At 46.5% G+C, this 18,689-nt stretch overlaps 1 protein-coding gene across 1 annotated transcript in view; it reads left to right on the forward strand.

The window, feature by feature from the left end:
• LOC147666673 (collagen alpha-1(XXVI) chain-like) overlaps positions 1-18,689 on the forward strand; it is a gene marked incomplete at its 3' end in the record, with an annotated part of 663,130 nt that overhangs the window by 187,100 nt on the left and 457,341 nt on the right. The window contains exon 2 of the mRNA XM_086948979.1: positions 171-293. Coding sequence (XP_086805105.1) covers positions 171-293 — 123 coding nt within the window. The remainder of the gene's footprint in view (positions 1-170; positions 294-18,689) is intronic.

Genomic DNA, 18,689 nt, shown 5'->3' on the forward strand with positions numbered 1-18,689 from the left:
CCTCTAACCCCTGAGCCACACTTCTCTGTACATAGTGCGTCACATATTTAGCCTTGCGCTTGGTCACCATAGTATATTTAGAATACAGAACGCCATTGTCTGTTATGGTTGTTCTGCTGATATGAGACTGATAGCTACTAAAATCTAATCCCAAGGTGTTCTCTTTGTAGGAACTGGTGCCAGAACACTGTGACGAGGACTGTTTCTTGCCAGGTGCATAATGGCTCTGAGACAGTGATCCAGAGAGTGTACCAGAGCTGCCGATGGCCGGGCCCATGTGCCAACCTGCTAAGGTAAGTCTTGCTACACAGCTCATTCCATTTGGCAGCAGTGCTTAATTTGGGCCAGTGGTTTCCATTCTCTGCACCAGCACTTAATTGCTCACACACACACTTATGACAGTCTGCCACTTGGTGGTGCTGTTTGTTTAATTTAGTGTTGTGCACAACAACAGCTATTTGTTAATGTAACCTACATTTGAATTATAAATACCTGCCACCCGAGCCATTCTTACAGGTCTGGGGACCTGGAATAGTCTGAATTGTCACACTTATATGAGAGTGAGGGTTAGTAATTTTGTTGGTACTGTCGGTGGCAGCCCTGGTAGAGGCAATGGGTGGTGCAAGATGCATTGGCCTCTTAACTAGGGCCCTGGCACTTAATTGTTTTACAAATTAAGCACTGTTTGGTCGCACAGGTGGAGCAACTGTGAGATACAGAATCAGGTGGCAGTAGATTTGTCCGGCTTTTGCCTAGGAGATTGGAAGGATGGGGGCTGGTTTTGCATTGGCCCCCAGTAACAAAAGTAGCAGTGCTAGGGGCCAGTTTTGTTAAACACTCCACTTTTGCACCCCACCCCTCCCTTGGTAAATCCCCTCCCCCTCCCCGGTGGAGGCCTGTTTGACAAAATTGTCAATGCTGCTTTGGTTTCCCTACGCTTTTGGGTCTCTATGGGGTGCTAAAGCTGAATGAAAGTAGAGACTATGCCCTGGGAAAAGGACAGACACAAGAAGAAGGCAAGCCATCGAATAAGAAGCAAGCAAATGAGAATGACAACAAAAATGATGAATGGTAAGAAGTGGGTGGGCTGTAAGCTGTATCTGTAAATTCACCTTAGGTCTTTCACAACCAGACCTCTTGCGCTGTATGAGAGTCAAGATATAAGTAGGAGTGGGGGAGAGACCTCTTGCACTGGATGATTCGAGATCTAATTGGGAGAGAGGAAGTAGGGGCCTTACGGACAGAGCTGCCGCCTTTGGAGCTGGAGAACCAAGTTTGAGCCTCTGCGTCAGCTCAGCATCTGTGATTCTGGCCAAATCACTTAATCTCCCTGTGTATACCAAAAAATTCATGCTGGTCCATACTGTCCTGTAGGCGCTAGAGGGGATGAAGAGGGTGATCCTGCTGCAGACCGCACCTTGGGCCAGATGTAGGTAATCCCAATTTACCTATTCTTAAATACCGAATTTTACCGATTCGGTATTTAAGAAGAGGTAAATGCCTGGGAGGTAGATACATTTTCAGTAAAAATTAACGAAACGGTAAGATTCGGTATTTACCGATTCGGTAATTGCCATTCATTCCTATGGGCCTCGATTCGGTAAAATGGGGGAAACATTCAAGGGTGCCAGGGTGTCACTTTGACACGCTGTTGTACCCCCGAATCGTGCTTGTGTGCAGAGGTGGCACACATACATGCCCTAAGGGCATGTATGTCTGCCACATGGCACAGTGGAAAATGCACAGATTTGCATTTTCAAAGGTATTCCTTATTTACCACCAACTTAAAGTTAGTGGTAAATAACGAATCCTAAAATGGGAAAAGCACTCATTTGAGTGCTCCCTACATTGCAAATTCGTTAATTTACCGATTCGGTATTTTAAGGAATTAGTAATTTACCGATTTATTAAAATACTGAATCAGTAAATTACCGAATTTGCAATTTCGGCCACCTGCATCCCAAATGCCCAATACCGGTAAGTTCAGTACTTTCGGCCGTTACCGACCGATATTGGGCCACCTACATCTGGTCCTTAATATGGTCGTTTGAGAGCCTCGTGTCCTCAGATGATGTCGCTGGCCACCTCCCAGCCAGAATTCCCTTCCAGTGCCAAGGGGAAGGTCTCCAGCCCCTGATACCACTAAAGGCGCCCCACCCAGACGTGCGGGGGGCGCCAAAACAGTGTCCTTGTGTAATGTAACTGGTGCTCATGTTAAGCGCTCCAATACCTTTGGGTCTAGTTCGCACTATGTAAACCTGTAAAAAAAAAATATATGTGGACACCCTTTCATCTTTGGCTGGAGGGACTATTGCAAGGTTGTCTATTTTCTAAACGAACTGGCAAAAAGTTGTTAAATGATGTGATTGGTGTGATACTTGGTGAAAGGTTGCTGGAGCTGCAGATTACGGGCTGCTAGTGCTGGCCGTCTTATAGTTTTATCTGAGCATTAACCCCAAGTAATTGTCTCTTTGAAAAGTTTTCAGCACATTTTGTTTTCTCTGTCAGGACATTACTGTTTGATCATACCCCATCAGCATCTATCAAGGTTGCAACCCATTGTCACTTTCAATCATTTCTGAGAGCTGCTATTCCTGTATCCGTGCTAAAAATGCATCAGATTTACAAGTTAAAATTACTTCCAGGTGTCCTTTTCACATTTGTATATTTGTATGTGTGCTATTTATTTTATTTTATATTCGTTTAGCTCTCATGCAATCAAGAAACTGCTTTAGAGTGTTAATGAAAATATAACACGATCAAAAATGAGAATCAGCACTCATGTCTCACATGTTTAACGTAAAACAAATAATTCATGTACTATTTTTTAAATGTAGATTCATTTTTAGCTTCAAACAATCACTGCTTTGAAGTGACAAGCAAACGCAAAATAGCACATGGTTTATATAATAATACATTATGTATTCATATTTATTGGATTTTTTTCGGTTTTAATCTTAGTTTTTATTTATTTGTTTTATTATCGGAGAAATATTTAATTGAGTAACATTCCCAAATAGATACAGATGACTTATAAAACAGTAATAGATTTGTTTACAAACGTGCAAACGATAGCAGATATTCACAGTTTTTAGAAAGAACATTGTAATCATAATTTCATAAAATGTTTGACATTATATCCTATAAAAATAGGTTTCTATTGATAGATTTTAATAAAATCATGATCAAAAGAAAATAACATGGTTTAAGTTCTGAGTTGCAAAATAACAAAATTGACTCCATATTGGGAAGTTTACACAGTGCTTAATTTGAGCCCGGCTGCTGGTGGTGCCCGACATCACTCACTTTTTTTGGGCTTAGCACTTATTTTTTACCGAAAGACTTTGATCCCAGATCAAGAGAGAGAAAAACAAAAAAGGGGAAAGAAGGCTGAAGACAGTAAAACAGTGACAAAGGGAGAAAGCAGGAACCTGGGGATTAAAGAGGCGTGAGGTGGAATTAAGAGGGCTGCAGGCTTGGTTTTTAACACTCTAACCTTCGATGGTGCTGGTTGTGAGTTTCTCAGCAAACTCTGGGCCCAAACCTTATTCTTTTACAAGTTAAGTACTGACTGTTTAAAAGTAATAGACAATCTTGTTTATTTTGGAATATGTATTATTTTTGTAGAGTTCTAGTGCAACCCTCAGGGCTCTTCAAAGCGGTTTCATAAGAAGTGTGGCTATAAGTAATTGTAATCTTAGCTAAGAGAATGATGACAATAGTAGAGCCAAGGTAGTGAAGCCAGATTATCAGCTGTGTTGTAGTCTGTTAGAAACTGGGTACTGGTTGACTGGAGTGTGAGCCCTGGTCAAGCAGCCACCACAATCCTAGTCAGGGTGAGGCACAAGCAAACCGCAAATTAACCTGTGCTCAACACTCTATTAGCAGTCAGGCTTAACTTAGAGGCGATGTGTAAATTTTGTTTGCAACACTCCAAACAGTAAAGCTGTGAAAACACTACACTAAAAGATCCCAAATTAGAAACATAGAGCAGCATTTACTAACTAAAACAAGACCAAAATGACAAAAATCCTATCAGTAGAACCGGAGTTATGAATTTTGAAAGAATAAACTGTAAAATAGTGTCTAAAAGCACAAAGCGCGAACCATTGCTATCTAGTCGCACTAGATTGGGTCAGATTCAAAAGTTCAGGCCATCTGTTTGTGACATCATAGCGGTGCTCGTGCTACTTTCGCAGCGTGTAAGCTCAGAGTGAACAATACACTGTAATGGCTATTTTTTTAATGTTAGTTGGGGTACATACATCCCACAAACTGGTCAGGATGCCAAGGAAAAGGTCACTCACCAAATGCCCCACTAGGGACATATAATTAATTCTCTGGCTTTTCAGTCACAAACCTGTGTTTTCTGCTACCACTGGCCATTTGTGCTCACTGGGATGCACCAGGACTACCTGACCCAGAATGGACTGATCTGTTGAAAGAAACTCAATCCACCGCACCTCCTAACCCCAGTGTTACAGGTGCTTCACTCCCCATCAGTTTCCAGTGGGTCCCAGTTGTGGCTCGCCCAGGAGAGTCCTCACTCAGCGTCTGCTCTTTGTAGTCTGAACTCATCCAGGAGGATTTGTGGAGATCCATGGACGTGAGCCCTCCAAACTGTAGCCAGGTGACTTCATTTCCTGTCCATGGGCCGCTGAGGGATGGTTGTACGTATTGTTCCTACCCCCACTTCTCGCCATCCTCACTCCCGCACCTGCACCCATCCATTGGTGGAGAGGGCAGTGAGGGTGCGGCGCCCTGACTTTCGATCGAGACAGCCCTCTATCAGGAGAGTGCGCTTAGAGTCAGATGTCAAGACCCTGAGGTAGTGAGGTGCATGGGGCACAGGCTTCCTTTTGTCTACTGTCTACGAGTGCTGCGTAGGGGCCTGTTGGCATGGTATGAACTCCTGAAAAGTACCTTTTAGATTACCCTCAAAAATCTCCCTCACCGTTCTCAAAAGCCAACCATAGCACACCACTGGCATGAGTATGCACCGGTACTTGTTAATCCACTGGGGAGGAGGAGGAATGCCTGCTTTTTCTTCCATTGGTTAAGCAGATGACTCAAACAGGTTGGCCAAAGTGCTATTCCCGGCCTCTCTGCGTCACCAAAATGTGTGATCCTGGCAAACTGTGTTATCCTGCTAAATTGTGTTACACCCCGTACTTAAGTTTGTCAACCGACTAAAAGGTCAACTGTTTTGACAAAGGCGTGCTCCCTTCCGCTGTTAAGCAATGCATCACTGGATTAATTTACCTGGTGGAGCGCGGAATGTTATCGTAATTCTGCGTCACAAGAGTAATGCAAAATTACTACATTTCTATGATTACGCCAGCGTAATAAAAAATTACACCCACCCCTAGTCAGGAACTCACTGCAGCTGGATCCAGGAGGTGTCTCTGAGGCTCCAATTAGGAGACCAGCAGAATAGCAATGGAGTCACTCTGGAGTCCTGGGTTCAAGATGAAGTTGCATGTCCAGTTTTTTCCCCAGGCAAGAGTGCAGCAGGTCAGCACAGTAGGGCAGCAGTTCCTTTAGAGCAGCAGTCCAGAAGAGTGCCAATCCTTGTAGCAGCACAGCAGTCCTACTTCCTGGCATAGTATGCAAAGGTTCAGAAGGCTTGGTGCCTTAGGTCCTTCTTTTATAAAACATTTGTCCCTTTTAAGTGGGGAGAAGCTTCTAGAGGCATGTCTTTAAATTGCACAGATGTCATGTCTTTGTGGCCCTGACTCCAGACAAACTACAGGGGGTATGCACTATGCAGCCTTTTGTATGGAGACAGGACACCGCCTATTCAAGTGTAAGTGGGGCTGGGCCAAGCTCCTATCACCAGTTGTGCCAGTGATGGCTCATCTAGTCATACCTAAGCTTCCGATTGTGTGTGCCTGTCTAGGAGGAATACACAAAGCTCAACTGTCAGCTACACCCAGTCATGTGACCAGAGAAAGTCTACAGGAACTAAATAGCTAAGGCAAAACAATTCCAACTTTCTAAAAGAGGCATTTTCAGAATTGCAATTTAAAATCCGACTTCACCATAAGTTAGGATTTTAAATTGTGATTCCAGAGACACCAAACATGAACTGTTTATCTCTTCCCATCTGGAATTTACACATATAAAATTTAATAAAGCAACTCAAATGTTATCCTGTGGTAGAGCTAGGCCTAGCTGTAGTGAAAAAAGAATTCAAGAGTTTTTCACTACCAGGACATGTGAAATTTTAAAGAGTGCCTGTTTTAAATACATGGCACACTGCCCTTTGGGCTGTCCACAGCCTACCCTAGGAATGACTTATATGTATTAAAAAGGAAAGTTTGGGATTGGCAAAAAGGTTTATTTTGCCAGGTAAAAATGGCAGTTTAAATCGAAATAAATTATACATTTTTTAAAAAAGAAATTCAAAAAACCTTTATTGAAAAAAGGATATAATTGCACATTACATGTTGGTAGTACAACAATACATATTATTATTAAATTATTAAATGTATCTAGCGCACAGCTACCCAGAGGTTTCCCGGCACCTGTGAACACAATGAGCCAGATGAATTGGCTAGACACAGAAAAGGAATAGGAGGTACTACTGATTAAAAAGCCAATGTTTTTAGGCCACATACAGTGAAGGTTGCACTTACATTTGCATTTCACAATACACTGTGGTGAAGACCAAGAGGAACATATAACAAGACCCATCTGTGATGCGTGATGATCAGGACACATTGGAGGGAGCGCATGTGAACTAACCCAGAATGGAGGTAGGACCAGTGATTCCGGCTAGAGAATTCGATTCATCTGGAGTGGGAGAGTTCGTTATTGAGTAGTCAGGGGCATTTAATCCCTGAAGATAGGCGATGAGAGGAGGCCATATGTCAGGGGGTCAGCAGGCCGCCGGCATCAACTGCCAGAATTCACCAAGGAGTGTTTGGTAGGGGGCCGCATTGTCCAACCAGTTCTTGACCGAGGGTGCCAGTTTATGCCCCCAGTGTATGGCCACCCTGCGTTTAGCCAACACTAGAAGCATTGCAATTAGTTTGTGATTGGCATCTGTCATGTGTTTGACGAAGCCCAGCAAGCATACCAGAGTGTCAGGAGTGATACGTTCAAGTGTGATGTTACTGATGGCTGACCCCTTCCCAGAACATGGAAACCCTGGGACACAACCAGGCCAGGTGGGCAAAGTCTGCGCCGAGAGCCGAGCAGCGCACGCATTTAGAGTGGATTAGCCTCAGATGGTATTTGGGGGAGGGGCTCTTAATCTGGTTGCAGCAGTGGAGCCACTGCTGAGGAGGGAGGCCGCTCTCTAAATCTACACTCCACGAGTTGCGGGCTCGCTCAGTGTTGGTGAAGGAGGCGACCAATGTAAGAGCGTATAGTCTGGTGACCAACATCCGTGGGGAGCTGGAGGAATGGACAAACTCAAGGGCCGCGTTGGCCAGGGGAGCATGGGGGAACGCTAGGTTAACGTCTTTGCATGTCTCTCTAATCTAGTAGTACAATAGCTTGTCGAGTGAGGTAGCACAATCAGGAAGAGTAAAAAACTTGTTATAAACGAGTGTTACTATGTTTTAGAGAAAGAGCACAAGCACCTTAGCACTGGATAGCAATGGTAAAGTTTGCAGAGTCCCAAGGCCAGCAAAACAGTTGGTCTGAAGGCAAAAATGTAGGGGGAAACCACGCTAAGGATGCCAGGTTTAACATAGTCAAAAACACTGTATGGGAGGGATTAGGGACTTCTGATGCTTAGACTATGATCTTGTGTGAGACGGAAGCAAGTTCCATTGTTAATACTGTAGAGCATCATGAGTTTTGCCCCATATAAACCTATGTCTCATAGGATGTATGGAAAGTCTGTTTTGGGTGTCTACCCTTTGGGAACCTGGTTGGCTGGTAAGACTCAAAATAGTTGATTAGGCAGGAAACTGTCTTTCCATCAATTTGTTTCTTTGTTTGGTCAATATCAAGTGGTGCCATCTCTACAGGAGACATGTAGTCCGTGCCCTTCTAGGCAATGATGAAGCAAGTCACATACTTTTGTTCTCTTTGGATTTTGGCCATAGTATTCACAGGAATGCAACTGTTTATAACATTGGAATAGCAGTGTTTAAAAGTATGTCTACTATGATGGAGATCTTTTGAGGCGCACGTAGAATCATTGACTGATTGGCATCTAGAACAACACCTAGGTTGTAGACATTTTGACATGGTGTGGATGGTGGACACACGGAAGGAGGCCAATCTAATGGAAGTACGGAACGGAAACCAGGCCTCAAGAACAGTGCTTCATTCTTGGAGTCATTCAGACAGATCTAATTCTCAAGTATCCATTACTGGACTCTAGGGCCCGTATTACAGATAGGTTGCACTGTCCTTGTTTGCGCCACGGCTCCCCTTTATATAGGTCTGCCAGGCCTCAATATGGACCTAGGTAGGCGAACCATGACTTGCTCATGGTCACTTATATCATTATAGACTTTGATATGTATTTTGTGAAGGTACTATAATATTGTACCCCATCCTATGGCTATCGTGTCTTTATTAAGGGTGGGCGGAGTTAGCGGAGTGTTACGACGCGGAGTTCCACGGAGTTAAAAAAAAAAACTCCATGGAACTCCAGTCCGCTCAACCCTAAAAAAAAAAAAAAGAGGAAATAATCACTTACCTGCTCTGGAGTCTCCGGGCTGCTGCTCTCCGTCATAGCCGGTCACTGTCATATTAAGGCAGGATTAGGTGACTGTCCATTTGTACTTCCAGCGCTCATTTATTATGATGAAACTGCTGGACAGATTTCTTGCCAGCATTACCATTAGGCTGGTTATTTTGCCTACCAACTAAGGATCACATATACTGGCATTCTTGAGCTTTATCCAGCTTTACCACGCAGGATCTACGTTTTCTAAATTCTGACTCCAAGCAGTCTCGCAGCTGTGATCAATATGTTTTGAAGGTACCTAATTTGTTGTGTATCGAGAAGGAAATCTTTTCCATGGCCAGGAGGTTCTAGCCGGTACCCTATGTTAAACTTTTCATAAATGTTTGTGAAGGGACCCACGTATACAGTGAAGAGCGTGGGTCTTAATGGTACATGTGTATTACATAAAGAAAGCACTGTTTGATTTAAAGGTTGACTCAGTACTATTATTGTGAAGAGTATGATAGGGCTGTGACGTCACTTTCTGTGGCATCACTATATATAACAGTATTGCGCATCGCTTATGATAATTCGCCTACCAACGTAATTTTTAGGAATGGTGATATAGGAATGATGCTGTGTTTCTTCATACAGAACACAAGTAGGATGCCTGCTGAGGAAAGAGGAGTAAAGGAAGAACTGCATTGAAGAGGGGAGGGGTGTAGAGAGAGATAACAAGAAGGGAGAGAGAACTCTGTTACAGATAAATAGGGATGCTAGGTACTCCTCGGAAGAGTCTAGTTCTTCAGTGACTTCCCTTAATAACCAAGCACAATGGTTTAAAGTAATGTCTTGGAGGATGCAAGCTGCACATGACATAGCGGGACATTACATATGCTAGGGTACAAGGGCCCTATGTTTGATTTCTGTACTGTGGGAAACGCTGCAAAGTGGCCTCAATGGAACATGAAAGCGCAATACAAAACTTTGTTGTAAACACATGTCTTGGGTAGAAAGACGCAAATGAACAATACCTACCTGGCAGCATTTTATGTGCTCCCTATGCAAGGAGTAGTGGTCTCAGTACTTTTCACCGTGGTAAGATGAACCCTTCACAAAAGACCTCCCCTTCCAATACAGTTCGCTCCACTTGACACTCTTAGCTGGCAGTCACTGCTGGGATGCTTCACCCAGAGTAGTGGTTGCTGCTGGCCTCCATCTCACTCCAATGCTCTTTTTGCGGGTTATGGCACTGGACCAGAGGTTCTAAGAGAAGTGGTCACTCACACCCTTCCTCTACGTCAGTGGTCATGTAACGCTCACACCCTCTGGCCTTGCCCCACGCAGTGCCACACTGACTCCTGCAAAGAAAGTGATGGTACCCCTCGCTGCCCCGCCTGCCTAAAGAGCCAGCCAGCACGGTGGATCGATGCCCGGACAGTGCAGCACCTTGTAGATCCTTATCTTATACTCCCGCCTCTTTCAGGGCAGAGCGGTATGGCCCACCCCCGGTTGGTTCAGGCCCTCCAACCACCCGAAGGACTAACGGGGCACCGTCGCGGTTTCCCGTAACCTCCAGTGGCTCCAGGTCTTTGGCTCAGGCATCCTTACTGTGCCAGGGAGAGGTACCCTTCCTGTACCCATCTGCCGCAGAGGTACCCTTACTGTCCCGTCTGCCTCCAGATCGCCCTGTAACTCCGCCTGCAACACAAGAAAAAGCATTAAAACATTCCAAATATCCGTGCCGCCTGTGCAGCCGCTGGGTAAGAGGATAGGGTGGGTGCAGCGCTCAGGCGGACGGAATAACAGGAACAGATGCTGAGCCAGGGGCGGCCGGGGATTAAGTACCCGGCACGCCCCCCCAGGAAAGCCCTCCCCTGGCCGCGCATCATGGTAGCCCAGGGGAGGGGCAGGTGAGGCTCTCCGCGCCTCCCCTCCTCGACCCTGCAAGGAGGGAGGGGGGGGCTCCGACTAGTGACCACTAAGGGGGCTGCCCTGCCAATGTCCCCGTGCGTGGGACGTGGGCAGCGGTATTCCCTCGGGAGTTCTGGACTCATGGACGCACTCTCTCCTTACTGGAAAGCGTCCTCGGTCCAGGATGTTCTCTCCTGCTCAGCGCTTCGCATCCTAGGAAGGCTTTTTGCGTCAGTTGCGGTGTCAGAGGGTTCATATTACATACACAGCCAACCCATCCAAGGGTCTGAATTCACTCACATTCAACATTCTACCCTGCTTGAAATAGAAGTGCAGGTACCTGTACCCAGTGATTTAAATGGGGGAGGAAAAGTACAGGTACTCACCAAATTGAGCTATGACCGAAGGGGAGGCCGAGGAGGCGAGCTATGGGGTGGGGCTACTGGCCAACGTTGACGGGAATCGGTGTGGTATGTAAATGTGGGTGCATAGTGTGACAGTGCACTGTCATTCGGAGACAACACATTTTCCATTGTCATTACCAGTAAATTTACTAAGCATGGGCGGAAAATCCGTTTCGCTCGCGGATTTTGCGGATTTTCGGGAAATCCGCAATCCGCGAGATTTGCGAATCTCCCGCAAAATCCGCAAATCCGCGAGCAGCGGATTTTGCTCGCACTGCTCGCACTGTTCGCGTGAGTTCGCGTGAGTTCGCGCCCCGCGAATAAGTGCAAAATTGCAGAAATACGATCTTAGCAAAACTGAAAGTAACTACTTACCAGGTTCAAAAGTTCAGGCTCATCATTAGTAGCCATTTCCTGTAGTGCTTCCTGAGGGGCCCCTCCAGAGTTCAGTTGCCAGTTGAAACTATTATGTGACCCTGCTCTGAACCTCAGAATAGTTACACATATGCCACAAAGGTCCTGAATTACAGCTAAGGGAGACAAGCAGGAGCCAGGCTGGAAGTTAAAATCCATTAATCAGCCCCTAATTCATTATTGTCAGTTGGGGCAGGGCAGGTGTTGTAACTAATTTTGCAACAATGAAAGCACTTAGCAAGTGCAAAAGATCACTAATCAGGGCGCACTAAGGAAACAGGTGCCAGCTAAAAAAATATTCTGTGACACATTAATCAGCCCCAAATTAATTCAGGTCACTTGAGGCAGGGAAGGTGTGCTTTGCTTTGCCGAAAATAATGTACACTGGACAACCAGAGGGTGTGGTGATGAAACAGAGGGTGGCATGGGTGGGCCAGAGGGTGGCATGAGTAGTCAGAGAGTGGCAGTGGTGACAGAGAGTGGCAGTGATGAAGAAGAGTGTCCCAAACAGGCTGGACACGTAGAAACAACAAGTTCGCGAAACTTGCGACCCGACAGGTAAGTTCGCAATTTGCGAAAGTGTACAAAACCCTCGCGAACTGGCAGAAACACGGGCGAACACAAAAAAAAAAAATCCGCAAATTCGCGGGAATTCGCGGATTTTGCGGATTGCGAATCCGCAAATCCGCAAAATTCGCGAACGCGAGATCCGCAAAATTCGCTCATGCTTAGTTCTTCTCCCCCCCCTTTGTTACTCTCGGAGCAGGGACCGGTGCAGGGGCCTCCTCTTCTAGAAAAATAATTTCTTTGTCCTGTATGCTCTCAGGAGCTGGTTCGGAAATGGCTATTAGGAGCTGAGTCAATGGATTGTTATCTGGGGTCTGGAACACCTCATTGCTAATATCGAGAGCGGGAGTAGAAAAGGGTGTGTTATCAATAAGCAAGTCTGGTGAGTAACTCAACCCCAGGGATGATCTCCTGTCATGGTTGATTTTGGCAACTTTCTGGACCATATAATTGTCTATGGTATTAATGGGGTGCTGTTGATTTAGATTTAGACATTTTAAAAAAGCAACTTTTCCAAGTAGCGTCTATGCAGATCCGTGAGGTGTTAGCCGAAGGTGGTATCCCAGACACATACAATTGTTTTGGGGAGATTATGACTTACTTGGGAATTTTGCACTGAGGTCAGGGCCCTGTCCCTGTCTCTTCCTGCCGATGAGGGCCGTAGAGGGCCCGCCCTTTGCCCGGGCTTCGCCCCGGGCGTCCCGCTCGCGTTCCGCGAAGCGGGGGTGTCAGGGAATTTATTTCTCCTTCTGGCGCTCGCGTCAGGCGTCAGGCGTCCGTTGCGCGCCGCCACGAGGCCTGCTGGGTGTTGTAGTCCCCGGAGCGGCAGCGCGTTGTATGAGGGCAGAGTGACTCTCGGCGGTGGCGGCTCAACGCTCTGGCTTCACCCTGGACTCTCGGCGGTGGCGGCGGTAAGTGGTTCTCCCCCGCTCCGCCGGGGTGTCAGGGAATTTATTTCTCCTTCTGGCGCTCGCGTCAGGTGTCCGTTGCGCGCTGCCGCGAGGCCTGCCGGGTGTTGTAGTCCCCGGCGCGTTGTTTGAGGCCAGAGTGACTCTCGGCGGTGGCGGCTCAACGCTCTGGCTGCACCCTGGACTCTCGGCGGTGGCGGCGGTAAGTGGTTCTCCCCCGCTCCGCCGGGGTGTCAGGGAATTTATTTCTCCTTCTGGCGCTCGCGTCAGGCGTCAGGCGTCCGTTGCGCGCCGCCGCTCCGCCTGCTGGGTGTTGTAGTCCCCGGAGCGGCGGCGCGTTGTGTGAGGGCAGAGTGACTCTCGGCGGTGGCGGCTCAACGCTCTGGCTGCACCCTGGACTCTCGGCGGTGGCGGCGGTAAGTGGTTCTCCCCACCTTGTAGCATCCTCCTAAATGGCCAACCTATTCATATTTTTATAAAAGCTTCATTCTGAGATCGAGCTTCATCTTATTTTATTTATTAAAATGTATGTGTCAGCGCAACAGATACCCAAAAAGGGTTTCCCGGCGCCATGAGGGAACAGCATGCGGAACATGAGAAGGTTAGATTGTGTATGGAGGGACAGAGGCAGGGCATTCCATAAGACTGGACCCAAGTATGAAAAGGAGCGTCCTCCCATACGGGAGAGTCTGGTCTTAGGGACTTGGAATTTTACAAGTGTGGAAGACCGGAGAGTACACAAAGGGACTTAAAGATGAGCTAGGTGCTGTAAATAGAGGGGAGATGTAGCTTGCTTAATGCGGAACATGTAAGTAAGGGCCTTGAACACAACCTGTTTCTCCACCGAAAGCCAGTGGAGGCTCCCAAGCAGGCTGGAAGCCGAAGCAGTTTTGGAAACACGGCAAAGTAATCTAGCAGCAGAGTTTTGGACAAGCTGCAACTTGCGCATTACATCATTTTTAGCGCCCAGATAGAGGATGTTCCCGTAGTCTAGCCTTGAAGTAACGAGGGCATGGACTACAGTATGCTGGGTATGAGTAGGTAGCATCCAGACAATCTTCCTCAACCATTTTAAGATGGTAAAACAGGTAGCGGTAACCTTGGTAACTTGCTGATGCATGGATAGTGAATCGTCAATGATGAAACCAAGATTGCGTGCCTGGGTTGAGGGTCGCGGGAGCAAACCCATTTCCGGGGGCCAATGGTGGGGGCCCCAAAGATCTTTATCTTTGCCCAGAACCAGGACCTCTGTTTTTTCGCCATTAAGTTTAAGGAAGTTGGCATTCATTCAGGTCATTACTTTGCTTAGGCCTGTTTTGATGATAGACAGCTCGGTGGTCTTACCTGCTGAAAGGGAGAAGATAATTTGGGTGTCATCGGCGTATGAGAATAGCGACAGCCCGGAATCTTCTACCAACATTGCCAGAGGTCTAACGTAAATGTTAAAAAGTAGGGGGCTGAGAATTGAGCCCTGTGGAACCCCGTAAGGCGAAGAGTAGGGCATAGATTTAGCAGTAGAAGAAAAGATCTGGAAGGTACGATTGGAAATAAAGGATGAAAGCCAGTTTAGGGCCATCCCAGTAACCCCAGAGTAGTGGAGGGCCTTAATAAGTACGGTATGAGAGACCGTATCAAAGGCCGCTCTGAGATCCAGCAATACCAGGGCCATAGTTCCGCCTGCATCCAGGTTTTATCGGAGCATTTCAGTCACACCTAAAAGTTTAGCCTCCGTAGAGGAACCGGTCCTGAAGTCGGATTGGGAAGGAAGAGGAAGCTCATTGGTTTCGATGAAGATGGAAAGATGTCCATTGATATGTCTCTCTCAAATTTTTGAGAGAGCAGGGAGAAGTGAAATAGGACGGTAATTTGAGGGAAGCGCAGGGTCCAAATTAGTTTTTTTAATAATGGGATGACCATCGCATGTTTCCAATCTGGAGGAACAAGGGACTCCCTAAGAGAGGCGTTAAGAAGGTCAAGGATGTAACACAGTGATGGTTGTTCAATTTGCTGTAAGACCGTGACGGGATGTAAATCGCAAGGGGATCCTGATTTGATTTTAATAAGGAGTTGAGTAAGTGTCACCTTGTCCAGAAGTGGCCAGACATCAAGTGTGTGGTCAGGAGCAAGGGTAGTGCAACATTCAGGTATTGGGTCGGAAAGGACGGGGATTACAATATGCACAGGTGTGGAAGGGAGGGTGGAGCTGGCCAATGCAGAGTATATTGTTTCCACTTTGTTTTAAAAGAATTGTGCCAGTTCCTCCCATTTGGTGTTATTTAAGCTGGAAGGTGCCTGATTGGTTGCTGAGCCCGATAATTCTTTAACCATCTTAAATAAGGTTTTAGGGCAGTTTTTAGCCTGGGTGATAGTTAATGAAACAAAGTTGGCTCGAGCAGTGGGAATGGTAGGTCCTTCTGGTGGTGAGGTATACAGTTTTAGCTTCCGGCTCATAAATCATTCGCCACCGCCATTCCAAAGTTTTACATTTGGTCTTCTCCCTTTTTAGTTCGTCAGAGAACCAGGGTGCCGGGGGGGTGGGGCGATGATTGTTTAGCTTCTTGGCGGTAGTGGGAAGGCAGGCGTCTAATGCCGACTGAATCCAGTCATGTAAAGCCACCAGGTCAAGAGCGAAATTTTGTTTAAAAATGGGGGCATTAGTGGAGAGAAACTGATTAAAGTTAGCGGTATCAAGATTCTTCCAGTTTCTGGACAGTTTAGCGACGCCATCACGCACGATGTAGGGTAGACGAAGTGCCTCAATACTAAAGCTTACCAAAAAATGATTGGTCCAGCATACTGGGGTTGCTGCTGGGCAATGTAGGGAAGGTAGGCTCGAGAAAATAGGGTCAAGGAGATGGCCTGCTTTATGGGTGGGTCCGCTGTTAAGAAAGTAGGATGTTCATAGCAGCCAGATCAGAGATAAAAGTATTACTGGTAGTACAAGTGGGGTCCTCTAGATGAAGATTGAGGTCTCCTAAAATAGTAAAATTGTCTGAGCTGAACAAGAAAGGAGTGATGAGATCGGGGAAATTAATGGTCCATGCGCTAGCGATATACCAGCATCCCAGAAAAGGTGAATTGAAGGGGTCAGGGTAAGTTTAAATACCAGTTAACCTGAGAAATTCTTTAACTGTTCTGTACTGCTTGGGAATTGTTTTTGATGTAGAACTCACAGAAAAGACACATCAGAACCATTTGTATAGAAATAGTGTTACACATTGTACACTAAACAGGTGAAACAATTGTTATTGCTGAAACTGCTAAGAAAGACATGTACCAGAATATTCTATATATTAATGCTGCTATACCCGCTGTACTCCAAAATGCAGCTCATATAACTGTGAAGCGCTCTGATACCCAAGGGTCACGTTCGCGCTATAAAAACTCTATAAATAAATCAATAAAATATTGCTGCTTCACAGCCGGGGAGCAGTAGCTTATCAAACTTACAGCTAAAGATTTTTTTTTAAAATAATGGCGATTCCTCCACCCAACCTATCTTCTCTATTTTTACTGACAATGGCATAGTTGTGTGGAAGGGCTCTGGCTACGTCTGGGCCAGAGCCGCCATTAAGCCATGTCTCGGTGAGGAAGATGGCGTCTGGGTGTTGGTCCACTAAGAGGTCAAAAATGTCCGCCTGGTGTTTAGGGAGAGAGCCGCAATTAATGTTATAGAAAGAGAAGTTGTTAGAGGTGATTAACTTGGGTTTATTCTGGCTATGTATATGCTGAGGGACAGTGATGGCATTACCTAATCCTTCTAAGTGCGTGTGGACTGAAAAATTACAGCCAGTGCATGTAGTAATGGTTCCTTCCGTGTTGAGGCGAATGCAATTAGGCTGGAGATTCGTGTGGAGCAGCAACAACTGGGTAGGGGTGAATCTTTTTAATCGCTGTGCAAACGGTCAAGGTTCAGGGCCCCGGGTCCCGGCCTGGCGTGGACGGGCGCAGACGGGCTTGCCTTTGGCGCGCCCGCGGCGCGTCAGCGCCATGTTGTGTTTATATAGCCAGCTGCTGGTGGAGCACTAGAGCGCCACCCTGCCACAATGGCCGCTCTGCAAGTGCTCACCAGAAAGTGAGTGAGATTGTTGCTCCCTCCACACAAACAGCATGTGATTGCTGCGGTGGACCAGGGAGTACAGACAGAAAAACAATGCAGGTAGGAGATCAGGAGATTTTGACAACAGTGCAATTCTAAAAAGTTAAAAACAAATTACATTCAAATTACAATGCGGAGCTAGCGCAGTCTCAGCCTTCGCTTGCTGTCCTCTGCGCATCGGCGTCGTACTAAAATTTAAGTACCCTGCTGCTGGTGGAGCACTAGAGCGTCACCCTGCCACAATGGCCGCTCTGCAAGTGCTCACCAGGAAGTGAGTGAGATCGTGGCTCCCTCCACACAAACAGCACGTGATTGCTGCGGTGGACCGGGGAGTTCCGACAGAAAAACAATGCAGGTAGGAGCTGAGGAGATTTAGACAACAGTGCAATTTTACAAGGTTAAAAACAAATTACATTCAAATTACAATGCAGAGCTAGCGCAGTCTCAGCCTTCGCTTGCTGTCCTGTCCTTGCTTGCTTGCTTGCTGTCATCTTCCAGATGGTGAGTGCAATACCTACAAACCTAACCTGGGTATGCCAACTCAAGTCTGCTTGAATACCAAAATGAGTGCTCTTCCTACCCCTCACCAAGCCTCATACTCCAGTACTTAATCCGCAAACCCTCAACAACCACTTCGCCCCACCACTCCTCTCCAAGGGTTGTCTCTTCAACTAGCTACCCCTAGACCTGCCGTCCACAATGCCAACCCTCCCCCATTGTGGATAATATTGCTGACCTCAAGCTGGATCCCGCCCTCTCCCTCAATATGTTCCTAAGCACTTTAGAGGAAAGTATTCTGCCATCCAACACCCCTCTCCCTAAGGGGTCCCATCCACTATCTATTCCTAGACCGGCCGTTGACAGTGATACTTGCCCTACAATGAGGATAAATTAGCCGACCTCAAGCATGAACTCCAAACTGTTAAGGATAACCTGCAGATCCTCTTACATTTCTCTTTGAAGATGGAGAAGTTTTGGAAACTCTATCCTACCCTTGAGACTAATCAACCTAGCTTTCCATCAAGGGATGAACACTGCAGGAGGGAAATTTCTTCTTCCAAAAGCCTGTTCAGCCAACTCAGGAGAACACAGCCTCTTCCAAATCACCACTCCAGGACCCATAGATCCACGCACCATATGTCTGATGATGTCACTCTCTCTCTACTTCTATCTTACAACAGCTCTTGTAGTGTCTCCTGACACTCTCTACTCAACACCCAAACTATTTCCTCCGACCCGTTTAGAGTACCAAGTGTTACCCGGATCTGTTAACAAGAATGACCTACTACTGATCTCCACTTCTCGCCTAGAAGCGGTAGCAACTAACTTGCACATCAGATCAATGCTTCTCAACTGCAGGTCATTAGTGACGCATCATTTCTGACCTCATCCTCACACAAGAACTGGACCTCCTGATCCTAACTGAAACCTGGCTTGATGACACCACCTCCCCTGTTCTGGACATCTTAGTCCCTCCTGAATATGACACTATCAGACTCAGACCTGTTAAAGTCGGGGGTGGCATTGCATGCATCTATCGCTCCATCCTCACTTTGAAACAGGTTCAAACTGCTATGATGTCCTCCTGTGAACACCTAGACATTGAAATAAAGGCAAGATAGTCGGTTTGCTCCACACAATAAATCATCCCCAAGGTGACAATGTGATCTTCATCGAGCAAATTATGGAGTATATTGCCATATACTCGACCTATACCCCAACCATATCTTCCTCTGGGCTTTTAACCTACA

The sequence above is a fragment of the Lissotriton vulgaris genome, unplaced genomic scaffold (genome assembly GCF_964263255.1).
Source record: "Lissotriton vulgaris unplaced genomic scaffold, aLisVul1.2 SCAFFOLD_669, whole genome shotgun sequence".
Lineage (NCBI taxonomy): Eukaryota > Metazoa > Chordata > Amphibia > Caudata > Salamandridae > Lissotriton > Lissotriton vulgaris.